General features: G+C 39.3%; 1 protein-coding gene across 1 annotated transcript in view; it reads left to right on the forward strand.

The window, feature by feature from the left end:
• Positions 1-13,374, forward strand: part of LRP2 (LDL receptor related protein 2) — a gene marked incomplete at both ends in the record, with an annotated part of 196,528 nt that overhangs the window by 107,543 nt on the left and 75,611 nt on the right. The window contains 4 exons of the mRNA XM_082658863.1: positions 1,179-1,301; positions 5,827-5,993; positions 6,946-7,089; positions 11,324-11,433. Of these exons, the coding sequence (XP_082514989.1) occupies positions 1,179-1,301; positions 5,827-5,993; positions 6,946-7,089; positions 11,324-11,433 (544 nt within the window). The remainder of the gene's footprint in view (positions 1-1,178; positions 1,302-5,826; positions 5,994-6,945; positions 7,090-11,323; positions 11,434-13,374) is intronic.

Here is a 13,374-nt window from a genome sequence, read left to right on the forward strand (position 1 = left end):
CTTTGTTAGACTATCTGCCTCATGTTTACAGTATTCCCAGTGCTTAGAGTGGTGTTTGGTACATAGTGAAGGCTTGCTGGTTTTTGAGTGAACAAATGGATTACTGCATCTAACAAGGTGCATGTAATAAGAATGTATAGGACCTAGAGAACATCCTATGAGCACAGGATGTGCACAGGATCCCTCTACTTCAAGGAGCAGAAACACACAAAGATGTCATCAATAGGAAAATAAAAGATTATTATCTAACCAAAACTTGGACAACAGTGGGTAAATGTCAAGGTCACATAGGGAACACACAACTTGGTTTCGTTTAATGTAAAAAGATCTCTTTGGGGTCAGCCAAGGAGACACATCTTATGTAGCATCAAATTTCTATTACTGAGCTCTGGATTACTCAGCGGCTGTTTGTTCTGTTTATAGACTGGATTGATCTGTGACCTTGGGAAAGTCACTCCTCCCTCTTATGCCTCTTATGAATTCTATGTTGAAAGAATGATGTTGGGGAAGGGTAAAGTAGTTTAGGGCAAATACCAAACCAGCCAAAGTAACTTAATGTATTGTGTCTCCAAATATTGGGGGCTTCTGGAAGGACAATTTATTAACTGAGATATAATTGACACATAACATTGTATTAGTGTTAGGTGTACAACATAATGATTTGATATATGTATGTATTGTGAAATGATCACTATAATAAGTTCAGTGAACATCTATTACCACACATTTTTTTTTCTGTGCTGAAAACTTTTAAGATTGACTCTTTACTATAGTCGTCATGCTGTACATTACATCCCCAAGACTTATTTACCTTGTAACTGGAAGCCTGTACCTGTTGACCACCTTCACACATTTTGCCTCCCCGCATTCTCTGCTTCTGACAAGCACCAGTCTGTTCTCTCAGTTCATTATTTTTTAAATTTAGATTTAAAATTTAGATGATTAAAAGTGATCTCATATAGTATCTGTCTTTCTCTGTCTGACTTATTTCACTTAGCATAATACCCTCCAGGTCCATCCGTGTGTCGCAAATGGAGGATTTCCTTTTCTGCGGGCCGAATAATATTCGATTATATGTGTATATATACATACCATGTCTTTATCCATTCATCCCGTGCACTTTAAAGTGGGCGGTTTTCCATTCACCAATGTTTTCTTCTCTTCTCTTTGTATTACAGCCACAAATCCATGCGTCCATGCCCAATGCAGCCATCTGTGCTTGCTTTCCTCAGAGAGGCTTTACTCCTGTGCTTGTCCTTCAGGGTGGCGTCTCTCTCGTGATTCTGTGACTTGCGTGAGAGGTACAGTATGTCCTTTAAGTATGCCCTGAAGGTGGAGCTTGCCACAGTTTGTACAAAGCTGTGTGAGCTCTAAGCCACTTGGTGATGGAGTGTGTGCTGTGTTCCCTCTGATCAGCAGGTATCTGTAGAGTGTGTGCTATATGGGGTGTTAACTGAGCACCATTTACAGAAACTGTATTCCAATTGACCATATGCAGAAACTGTATTACAACTGAGTTGTAATTGTAATGTAGTTTCTGTACATGCAGCTAATATTATGTGTGCATGTAATTCAACAATCCTTAACCTCACATTTTCTCTTACCTGGTTATGGTCAGGCAAGCTAGGATAATGGGAAGTTCCAGATTCTGCATTTAGAAGTAAAAATCCTTGATATTTGTGGATAGCTTCATTTTGTAGGTTCCTGATCTCATCTTTATTCTCATAACCAATAGTCAATAATGAGTGTTATAGTCTGGGTCTTCTGACTCCAGTTTCAGTACCCTTACTATTACTGTATGGTACTTTAAAAATGAAAGTTTTCTCTGTATGAAATATTTAAAGGGATTATTTGAATAATTTATTCTTCATCTCATTCTAGATATCTTACTGGGTTGATTGAAGAGTATGTGGAGAGCTATACTAAGTACTTTAGTGAGCAAGAAAGGAAGGACAAGATGTAGTCAGTCCACAAAGGAGATTTCTAAGAAATCATTTGCCTTTGCTTAAAAATCTAAAGAGGTAGTCTAAACTCAAGTTTCTTTCATTACTCGGTGAAGAGGAGTAATTGTGTTTTGATACTGATAAAAAATGGCTATAGACCAGTTAAAATGAAATGGTTAATGGGAAAAAATTGCTAAATTAAGAGAAAAGTAGAGTCAATCTAGAGGGAAATTTAGTTTTCAAATGGAAAGTATATTCCTGAATCTAGGAAATTTATGGTGTTTACAGGTTATGAGGATGTAAGGTTACTGAAAATCAAATTCCATCGACATGTGATATTTTGCAATGATACTTTTGTGATGAAAGATTTTAATTATTGGTAATGCCTACAAAGGGATTGGCATTTGCCATTTTTCTTCAGAGCTTTATTATAAACCTAATCCTTGTTGACATTGTTTAATTTAGTGTGTCCTCAGAGTCTTTCAGCAGAAGATTAAACTGGGCTATAGACATTCTGCATACAAAGCATTCTTTCACCACACAAAGATTGTTGGACTGTGCATTGGGGATTGGTGTAATCTGTATTACTATCTGATGGTGATTGATAAGTGTAAACTCTAAATAGTACCTTTTGTTGTTTCACAAATAATTCCACCAGTGGTTTTCCCATGGACTGACTTTACTGAGGTGGAACCTTTTCAATAGTTTCCAACCCGCTTCTGAGCACCAGCTGGGTAACTGAGTGCTAATATATGTGAACTAAAAAAATGTTGCATTATTTTTTCCAGCAGGAAGCTTAGAAGACTGTTAACATTCATAGATGAAAACGTTTTACTTGATTTAAATGTCCGATTGCCTCTAAAATTTTGTCTGCAAAGTGTCTAAAATATCTTTGGAAGTGCTTATGTGATAAGATCAAGTGAAAAAGCAGAGATGGTTTAATATTGGCTATGTAAAATCATGCATTAAAAAAATCTGGAGGACAAGATACACAAGTGCCAATAATGCTTACAGTTGGGAAGGGGGATTATGGGATATTTCTATTTTTTCCTAAAGGGAGAGCTTTCTCTGTATGAAATAGTTTTTTATTGTTTAGAAAATATGTTCCCCACAATGCCAAAGAAACCCCCAAAACTCAAACCAGAACATCTTCCCAGCACCCCCTAAAATTAACAACTGCAAATCCAGGGCTGTTCAAGGTCATACTTTGGGAGGAGCTAGGCTTGGGAGTCATAAATGTCACCTCTTAATGACAACATAAATTTCCCATTCCTGACTGTTGTTTTTCACTTCTTTGCTCTGCTAACACTAATCTTAATAGGATCATGACATGAAAGATAGAAAATGAAGAAATGTTCTGTCACTTCAAAAGACTAAGACCTCCTGAACTCCTTTCCAGCCAACCCTAGGTGCGGCTGTGCCTACTCTTTCGTTGTCATGGTCCATATACTTTGTCTGGCCCTCCCGACTCTAAGTTCCTTGGGAATAAATCCTCTACCTGATTCCTTGATGTATGCTTTTTGCCCGTGGCACACAGTGGCACTCAGTAAATGTTGAGTGAATGACAAACCCTCCAATATCCCTTTTTGCTTCTTCTCCATTCCTGTTTTTCACCTGCTCATTCCTTTATAGATGTGTATAGTCATAAAATCACTCCTGTTTTCTTTCCCATGGAGCACTTTTCATGCACCTTCCTATGCCACCTGCTGACTCAGTGGTCACTTCTGCCAGTGCAGCATTAAATGATACCCCATCTCTGGTCTGTGGCCCACAAATGTTCACCGGCTGTAAACCCTTTCAAACACACCTGCAGTGACCTGATGATGGAGGTCCTGAGACCCATCCCCAGGGAAGAGTAATGGCTGAAGGAGTAGTGCTGGGTGCTCTCAAGGGAAGAGCTTGTTAGAGGAGTCAGGAAGGTCCATGTTTGATGGATGAGAAATGCAGTTTTTTAGGCCTTTAACAGTGCTTTGGTTGAAATTCTTCCAATTAAGCAAAAGAAAAATTACCCATTAAGAAGAACAGAATCAGGTTTTGAGTAAGTAATAGTTCCCCTGTGAAACTGGGAAATATTTCTTGTTTCTCTGAACCAATGAACATTTATAACATATAATTAATACATCATTAAATATCATCTCAGCATATTCAGGGTACATCTTAAACTCATAATGTTTAATTTCTGCAGTTAAATCAAATGAATTGAGTGGTGATCTGATATTCAATAAGTAGTACCCGGCCTGCACTTCTTGCAGAGGAGTGATTAAGAACATAGGTTTTGGAGAGTTCAAGCAACCTTGCTGTGACCTGGGTTAGATATGCTAATTTCTTTGTGCCTCATTTGAAATTTGGGGGAGGGAGATAACTATCTAACAAGCAGGATTATGAGCCTTCAGGAAGAGAAATTAAATGAAGTAGTACTTATTTGCTGCATGCTGTGTAGCATGTCTTCTCAATAAGTGGCGACGATTATTATGGTTATTGCAGTTGTTCAGAAGAGAGGCATAGTGGAGCAGCTGAGAGAGTCAAGACTTGGGAGTTAATCTCATTGCCTTGTTTCCTGTGGAAGCTGCAAAGCTGTGGGAAGCTTCTTGGCCTCAGTTGTTTCTGAAAACAACTTTGCAGGGTTGCTGTGAAAGACTAAATGCTATATATTGTAATACTTTGGAAAGTATTAAGCATGAAGAGTTGCAAATTTTATTTTAGATTTGTACCAGGTTAATAAATTGAGTCATTTCTCTGTAGTGGAAATGCCAGGAACAAGGAAAAACTAATCGGACATGAAAGTAAGTAAAGAAAAAATTGTCAAAATAATCCTGCTGAAGATGTAAAGCTTCCCTGATGATCAAAATAATGCAAACACCATTTTTAGCCCATGAAGAGTATGCAATGATTAATCATTTTATATAGTGTCTTAATAGGTGCTATGTCTTATATATCTTAATAACACAAAACTCACATTCCAAAGTTTTCCTTTTCTCACAGAGGAATGATAATAAAACCCTACTCGTGAACTTCATTAATTTTTTGATAAAGGGACTATAATTTGGATGAAGGTCATCTTTTAAAATGGACCTCATTATCTATTAAAGAGCCTACTTGAACTGGTAGCTTAAATAAGGCATTATGAAGATGTTTAAGTTGCAATGTACAGATACTTTTGAGAACTTTAGAAGGCACTCTTTACATATTTACTTATGTATCCATCCATTTATTCATTTATGGGGTCATTCAGTTAGCAAATATTTATTAGACAACTATTATAAACCAAGCTCTGGGGACATAATAGTGAGTAAATCAGACAGGGTCACTGCCCTTTGGGAGTTAGAATCTAATGTGGAAGGTCGACATTAGTCAAACAACAATTGGTGGGATTATAAATTAGATTTACTTAGTAATTAAAGTCTCTCATAAACACTAGGCAACACCGTGTGGTGTTATTTTCTGAACATAATTAAAACAAATGAACTGCCATTCACCAAGAAGAGTCTATAAATTTTCTTTCACATTTTGGGGCAAAATCCAACTCTCCTTTCTCTGAGTTATTCTGTGTATAGAAATGGAAGAACTTCTTGTCTGTGACTCTTAGCAAACTTGGATAGTTTAGCAGCATGAGTAAGGAATTAATGAAGAGTATGATAAATGCTGATCTACTTTGGGTAATTCCAGAGGTCTTATGTGTGAAGTTGATGGTCTGGTGACGCAGCAACCCATTGAAACCCAATGGAAGGCCCTGGATTATCTGGTGAAATATCTATCATGCATTATAGTTATTGCAGCAGTTCTGCAGTGGCATTTTGTCCCATCATATGGTACCAATCCACTACCTTCTGTTACTCTAAATGTCTGGGATATAATTTTGAGAGATATTCTGTTATTTTCACAGGTGATGAAGCATTCCTAATAGTTGTAAGACACAGTATAATTTTTGGAATCTCCCTTAACCCTGAGGTGAAGACCTTTGATGCTATGGTGCCCATATCAGGGATACAGAATGGTTATGACGTTGCAGTTGATTACTCAGAGCAATTCATCTATTGGCTTGAAAATCCAGTAAGTTTCGAATAACATTCAAAGTATGCAACTTGTTCTTGAAGAGCCTACCTGCACTGAGGCCTTCTTATATTTTTGCTGGGTGTCAAGTGGCCCAGACATAAATAGATTTACCACTAAGCATTTTTTAATTTAGTGAGGGATGTCAATGGGAAGTTGGCCTGGAGCAAAGACCCGATAATAAGCACGTTTAAGCTATTGGGTATATTTATCCATTCAACAAGTATTAAGTGACTACTTTTCTCCCTGCACTGAACTCACTGCTTCCAACTGCAGAGTACATGCCAAGAGGAAGCAGTAACAAAACTTGCTCCTAAGGAGCTTTAGTCTATTAGACGAACATAAAAATGAGGATATTAGACTAACATAAAAATGATCATCGCTCAAGACCAAAAGCAATAGTTCCCTAAGGGAATTCCAGGAAAGCATCTGATGTGGCCGCTGTGGGCTTCACTCAGAATCTTTGCCTCTAGGATAAAAAAAACACTCCTCCAATTTCCTTCCCACTGGGACCCTTTCCTCACCCTTTAGGGACGAAACCTGTGAGGATGGGGAAGGGGCAAGAAAAATACAAATGAGGAAGAGAGGGAAGACCTTTGTAGTTGATGCTTGTCACCTCTGTGGAAAGATATACTCCTGGCCTCCTGATTCACACCTGTAACTTGGATTATTTTTATGACTCTTTGGCCTGTGGTGGTTAAGGAATAAATTTCTGTAGCCGATATCAGAGGGAGCCTGAATGGTAAGCCTTGTATATTCCTGTGATGCACTTGAAAATCAGTGTTTTCAGTGTTGCTGGCGTTAGCGTTATACACGGTAACCCCAGCCAGTGGCCCTGAAACTTTGCCTTTCTTCCACGTGTGAGGCGTGTTAAAGAAACACAGTAGCTGGCAGTAGCTGCAGTGAAGCCGTGGCCTTGAAACAGCTCACCCCTCCTCGTCTTTCTCACCAGGGTGAAATTCACAGAGTGAAGACAGATGGCACCAACAGGACAGTGTTTGTTCCTCTATCAAGTTTGGGGGCTTCTACGAGCCTGGCCTTAGATTGGCTATCAAGAAACCTTTATTATACCAATCGTGGAACTCAGTCAATTAAGGTAATGATTCCATAACACTATTGACACAAACACTGGTTTCTTAGTCACATAAAATCTGTTCTCAGGAAATGCTGTCATATGGAGGAAGCACAAGGGATATTAATATTAACTATCAAAGTCTCTGAAGCCAAGGAGAAACCTAAAAATTGGAACTTTCTACTGCCCTACTTTGTCTCCTCCTAAGTATAAAGGGTAACTTGTTCATATAAAAGGATGTTAGATAGTTTATTAAGATATATACAAAGGTAAATAAAAAATTATGTAAGGAGTTCAACATAAAGGGAAGCTTATAGTAGGCAAGGCATTTTCATTATCTTTCCTCATCAAGTATTCAATACTATTTCAGTTCTAAACCAAATTTATAGGTTACCTCTGTTCTTAGATGGAAATCTTTCTATGGCTCCAACAGTGAAACAGAAAGTAGAAACTTGATTCTGATTCCTTTGATGCTTTCCTTTTTTGAGATAAGTGTTTTTTTTACTCTAATTCCCAGAAGAAATTCTATAGGGGCACAGGTATGAAATCACATGAAGTAAATCAGAGGTAACTTGACTAGTACTGGTTTGCTCCACTCTGGGACAAGGTTAAAACATGTGATGGATTATTCATTCAGAGTAATTTTGAGAGTGAGAATTCCTAATGCAAAGGGGTGGTCTTGGGAGAGCGACAGTAGGGTGACAGTCCACTGCTCAGGATGAGGCACCAGTTAGTAAGTTGGTTCTCTTTGGGGCGTTCAGAAAGATTAATGCTAAAGATGAGGAAGACACACAGCAGCTAAGTGGCTAATTTAGAGCAGATTTGCTAGGAGGAGTGATTATTCGATAGTCAGAACAGTGCTTTACAGTTTATAAAGGTCTTCCACAAACATCATCTCATCCAATCCTTACAGCATTCCGGAGGCCAGGCAAGTGTAGGAAACGGTCACAGTGACGGGAACATTTGCAGTACGCATGCAGTATGCTCATCTCAAGCTGGGTAGAATCAGCAGCTCCTAACATGAAGGGAACCTTGGAGCCTCATCTGGTTCAAGCTCTTTGTTAGATGAAAATCTGAAGCCCACAGAAGCTAAGAAACTGGCTTAAACAGTCGGCTTCACTGCCCTGATTCTGGGGGAGGTGGGTGGTCTAACTTTGCCTTGTTGTAAACCACAAGTTCGGCAGTCTAGCCTGCTTCAACCCCCTTTGACAGTGACAGAAGGTATTTTGCACAACCTCAATGAAAAATATCACTGACCCATCAAAACACAGGCAATATTTACTGCCCAAGACCTTTAATACCAAACTCACAATCTCTCTAGAGTCCACTCAGTAGAAAACTGTCTTCATTCCAAATGGCAGTTAATCTGCTCCTGCTTTGTAAGTGGGGTCTTCTCTTCTGTTTTTTTTTTTTTTTAACATCTTTATTGGAGTATAATTGCTTTACAATGGTGTGTTAGTTTCTGCTTTATAACAAAGTGAATCAGTTATACATATACATATATTCCCATATGTCTTCCCTCTTGTGTCTCCTGGGTCTTCTCTTTTGGACTGATACTCTTCCAAGAGCAGGGCACATGTCTCCTCCATCAGGGTTAGATACAACAGAAAAGCACCAGTTGAAGAACTGAGTATGTGCGTGTGCATGTGTGTGTATTGGTGAGGCCACTCGAACCACGGAAACCTGAAGTTGGTAATTGTGCTCCAAATTCAGTGAGGTCCAGAGGAGAGAGAACTTGCTTTGGAGTCCTGGCTTCGAGTCTGGCTTGCTTGCTCCTTTATGCATTCATTCAATAAGCACTAGGAAATGCTTTCCATGGATTGGTGCCATGGTTAGTCCTGGATAGTCAAGGATGAATCAAACATTTGTTTTTCCTGCTTTAAAGTAGCTCACACATCTGAGAGCTAGACACCTAAACAAATATCTTTGCTCCAGGGTAAGTGTGATATGTGCATTGAATATAAAGAATATAAAGAGAGAGGACAGAAGTAAGTGTGTGGGGAGAGAACGGTGGGCTTCCCCCAAGAGGTTACTTGAGAGCTAAGTCTTGAAGGATGACCATCCTTTATTTCTGCATAATGAAGAAGTAGGGAGGAAAAAAAAAAACAACACTTGAATAAACACCCTGAGATATGAAAATGCATTTTGTGACTAAGCACGGTGTTTACTCACAGGCTGTTTGACCTTGGACAAATTATATAACTTCTCTGAGTCTGTGCTTCCTTATCCATAAAATGGGGTTAATAGTTCAATAAGTAAAAGTACTTGACGCTAAGGTATCCTGCGAATACAGAGCCCTGTTTCCCTCAAATCATCAATATATTTAGACTATCCATAAAGGTAAATTGCCCCTTTAGTGTTTTTATCGGTTTTTTCCTTTGGTGGTATCAATTGTGACTCTTCCAGATGAATGTTAGATTGATTAAAGAAACAGAAATTGTGTCCAAGTACTGTTTTCCTGTATGATATCCGTTCCAGAGTAGGAGAAACTCACATTTAATTCCAGCTCCTCCGCTAGGGGTAGCTGTGTGCTCACTCACTAAAAGCAATTCTGTAGCTGAAGAGTGAACCCTACAGCATGGCCGTGTGTGAGAGAGCTCCATCCCTGCCAAAACACAAGGAGACTTGAGGATATGGGGAGGGGGAAGGGTAAGCTGTGACAAAGTGAGAGAGTGGCGTGGACATATATACGCTACCAAACGTAAAATAGATAGCTAGTGGGAAGCAGCCGCATAGCACAGGGAGATCAGCTCGGTGCTTTGTGACCACCTAGAGGGGTGGGATAGGGAGGGTAGGAGGGAGGGAGATGCGAGAGGGAAGAGATATGGGGACATATGTATATGTATAACTGATTCACTTTGTTATAAAGCAGAAACTAACACACCATTGTAAAGCAATTGTACTCCAATAAAGATGTAAAATTAAAAAAAAAAAATGAGAGAAAAAAAAAACCCACAAGGAGACGGACTTCCCTTTGAACCAAAGCCATCCTTAGAGAAAGGAGAGAAATTGCAGCAGGAAGAGGCAAATTGAAAAGAGAAAAATTATTTTAGTCCAAATAGGAGAGAAACGTACCACACAGGAGAGAGAAAATATAGAGAGAAGAGTGAGGGAGAGAAGGGTGTGTGTGTGTGGGGTGTGTGTGTGTGTGTGTGTGTGAGAGAGAGAGAGAGAGAGAGAGAGAGAGAGATGTATGTAGATAGAGAGGCAGAGATAGAAACAAACACAAATCATCAGTTTGTGTTGAAATGTAATTTTATAGAAAAGCCTTCACGCAAATCAAAAGGTATTTTCTTATTTCTTACGAGTTTTTCTCATCTCAGACTGTCTGAAGTGCATACCAAAATAGCCTTGTTTCTATAAGAAACTGTGTCCGGTCCAGTAATCCATACCCCTCTGTGGTGTTTCACAGTGTTCTAACACTGTGGTTATAACAATTCTAGCAAGATGACTTAAAAACATAACATTGGGAAAACCACAAATCCTCTCTAGGCCTCTTTTTCATCACATTATATGAGCATAATAATGCCACCTATCCCACAAAATTACTGTGAGGATTAAATCCGATAATGCTTAGTATAAGGCCTGCTACATAGTGAGGTCCCAATAAATGGATCAATAAAAAAATTGAATACAGTTGTGCTGGGTGCTGTGCGAAGCACTTTACATGCATTGTCTCACGTTCCTGGCACCTCTATGCAGAAGGGAATTTGTCATCCACATTTACTGATAAAGTTCAGAGAGGTGGACTTACTTGCCTCAGGTCCTATAGTCAGATCTGGCCGGGTCAGGATTTGCACTCAGGCTGTTAACTTGGCACAGAATTCACTTTAACTCTGTGTAAATTTGGACTGTTTGATCAACTGTGTTTGCAGTGATGGGCCACTGCGTGCTATGGCCCAGTCACTGGGGTACAGGAGACCTGGGGGGTTCTCACTGGTCTTCCAGAGTTTTCTCATCTTTTTCTGTAGTTTTGCTCAGGCAATGATTCTGTATGTTCACTCATTTGAATCTTTCTTTCATCCGTATAAATATCCTCTCCTGGAACTTTAGGTGAATTGAAAATAGAAATTTGAGAGGTGATTTTTGTTTTCTTACTCCCATTTTCTATTGAGCTGATTTTCTCATAGCCCTGAAATGCAATTAGGGATTATCTGAATATCACGCAAACCCTCCCATTCACCACAATCATGCTTTGAATTCGTTGTGTGTTTAAGTTCTCCTTCACCATAGCTTTCTTTATTTTCCCCTTATATAGGTTTTGACACTCCGAGGAGATGTCAGATACGGAAAAACACTGATTACCAATGATGGGACGAATCTTGGAGTTGGTTTTCCGGTTGGCATAACTATTGATCCTGTTAATGGGTGAGAATTCATTCATAAGTAGTGTCTGTCTTCTATACAGCACCACCCTTGTTAATATTATGGTCTAATAAAATGGAAGATTTCAAACGTAGGGCCTTTTCTGATTTTATATGCTGACATTTGAAAAATATAGATCTCAGTAAGAAAGAAATAACTCTGTTATATTTAATGTGTATTGTGTTCTGTTTTTCAAATTAATAACATTGAACTTAAAATTAATTCCAAACAAATAAAAATTTCAGGCATTTTAAAATAGAATTATAAGAATGAACAATAATGCATTTTGACTTTGAATGAATGTGGAAAGTTTTAAGGGGGTGGATAAACACTTGAAATGGACCTTGAAGGATGAGAAGGCTTCCAGCAGGTGCAGGATGGGTTGCAGCTGAGAAGTGGTACTTGAGGCCAAAGAGCAGTGAAGGCCCAGAGACATGGTGGCATTTAACATGATTGTGTAGAGGGCTGGAACCAGAGACTTCGAGTAGGGGGCAATTGACTAGATGGGAGATACAGCAGGTAAAGTCATTTGGGGACAAATCAGAGAGGGTCTTTATTTATTTTTTAAATATTTATTATTTATTTGGCTGCGCCGGGTCTTAGTTGCAGCACATGGGATCTTCTTGCCTCGTGCGGGATCTTTAGTTGTGGTATGAGGGATCTTTTAGTGTGGCATGCGAACTCTTAGTTGTGGCATGTGGGATCTAGTTCCCTGACCAGGGGTCGAATCCGGGCCCCCTGCATTGGGAGTGCGGAGTCTTAGCCACTGGACCACCAGGGAAGTCTAGGGAAGGACTTTAATGTCATGCTAAGGAGTTGCACTGTATTTTTTTTTGAGAAATAAGGAGCCAGCAGGGAATTTGGAGGAAGGGAATGATAGAACCTAATCTGTATTTTAGAAAGATTGATCAGAACTGGAGTGGAAAGGGGTCAGGGGAAGGAAGAAAATGTTCAGTCAGGGATGAGAGTTCTTAGCTAAGTTTCGGTAGCTTAAATTTTTAGTGAACTCAGAATTCACAAGAGTTTTGTGACTCTGTCTAGAAAATTTCTGGCAGCCTGGCATGGGAAAGGAGAAAGAAGAGAATGACAGGAACTCAGGGTTAGTAGTTAGCAAGGTAGGCACAATGGGAGATCATGAGAATAAATCAGAATATTGTTAAAATGGTTACAATGGTATGAGGTCCAGGCATAGAGGACCTGAAGGATTGAGAGCTCAGACAAGTTTTAAGCGCAAAGAACAGGTTCAATGGAAGAAATAAAATAGGAGCAAGGAAGAGATGGAAGAGTTGGGTTGAAGCAGGGAATTTTAGATTCTGAGAACTTAGAGGTAGAGAAGTTTAGAATTGAAGAGGAGGTTCATGGGATGGGTATCTTGGATTGGTGGTGAAAGAGGTATGCATATAAAGATGATGGGAATGAAGTGTTTCGAGGACTTATAGGGAAAGAGTGTGAGAGGGTTGTCTGTTGAGGCTATAGCAGGAGGTGAGATAGAAAGGAATGAAAACTTGGATTCGAGTCTAGAAGTTATGTCCTCACTGTAAATGGAAAGCAACCCTCGTATATTTTAATGAAGTTTCATGGATCACGGATTTGGTAATTCTCTGTGCTGATTAGGGTTCATGTGTACACATTGCATTTTCCATCACGAAAATCAGAAAATAAAGTAGCTGGTCTTGTGGTAGATGATGTGGAAAAGAATTAAATAAGAGGGCTGAGAGGTGATCAGGGAGGTACTGGACCACATTTACATTAGCTTTGTCCTTCCTAGTGTGCTGGGCATACTGAGTCTTTGAAAAGGACCGACTGTTGATACAGGTTCTTCTTAGTCCGTGAACTTCCTGTGTGACCAAGCTAAAGGATTGCCCACCAATGGCAAATGGTATCCTGTATCAGATACCATTTTAAATGGCCTCTCCCCCAATAATAACTAAGAAGTATACAGAC

Source organism: Grampus griseus (assembly GCF_964374135.1).
Source record: "Grampus griseus genome assembly, chromosome: 7".
Lineage (NCBI taxonomy): Eukaryota > Metazoa > Chordata > Mammalia > Artiodactyla > Delphinidae > Grampus > Grampus griseus.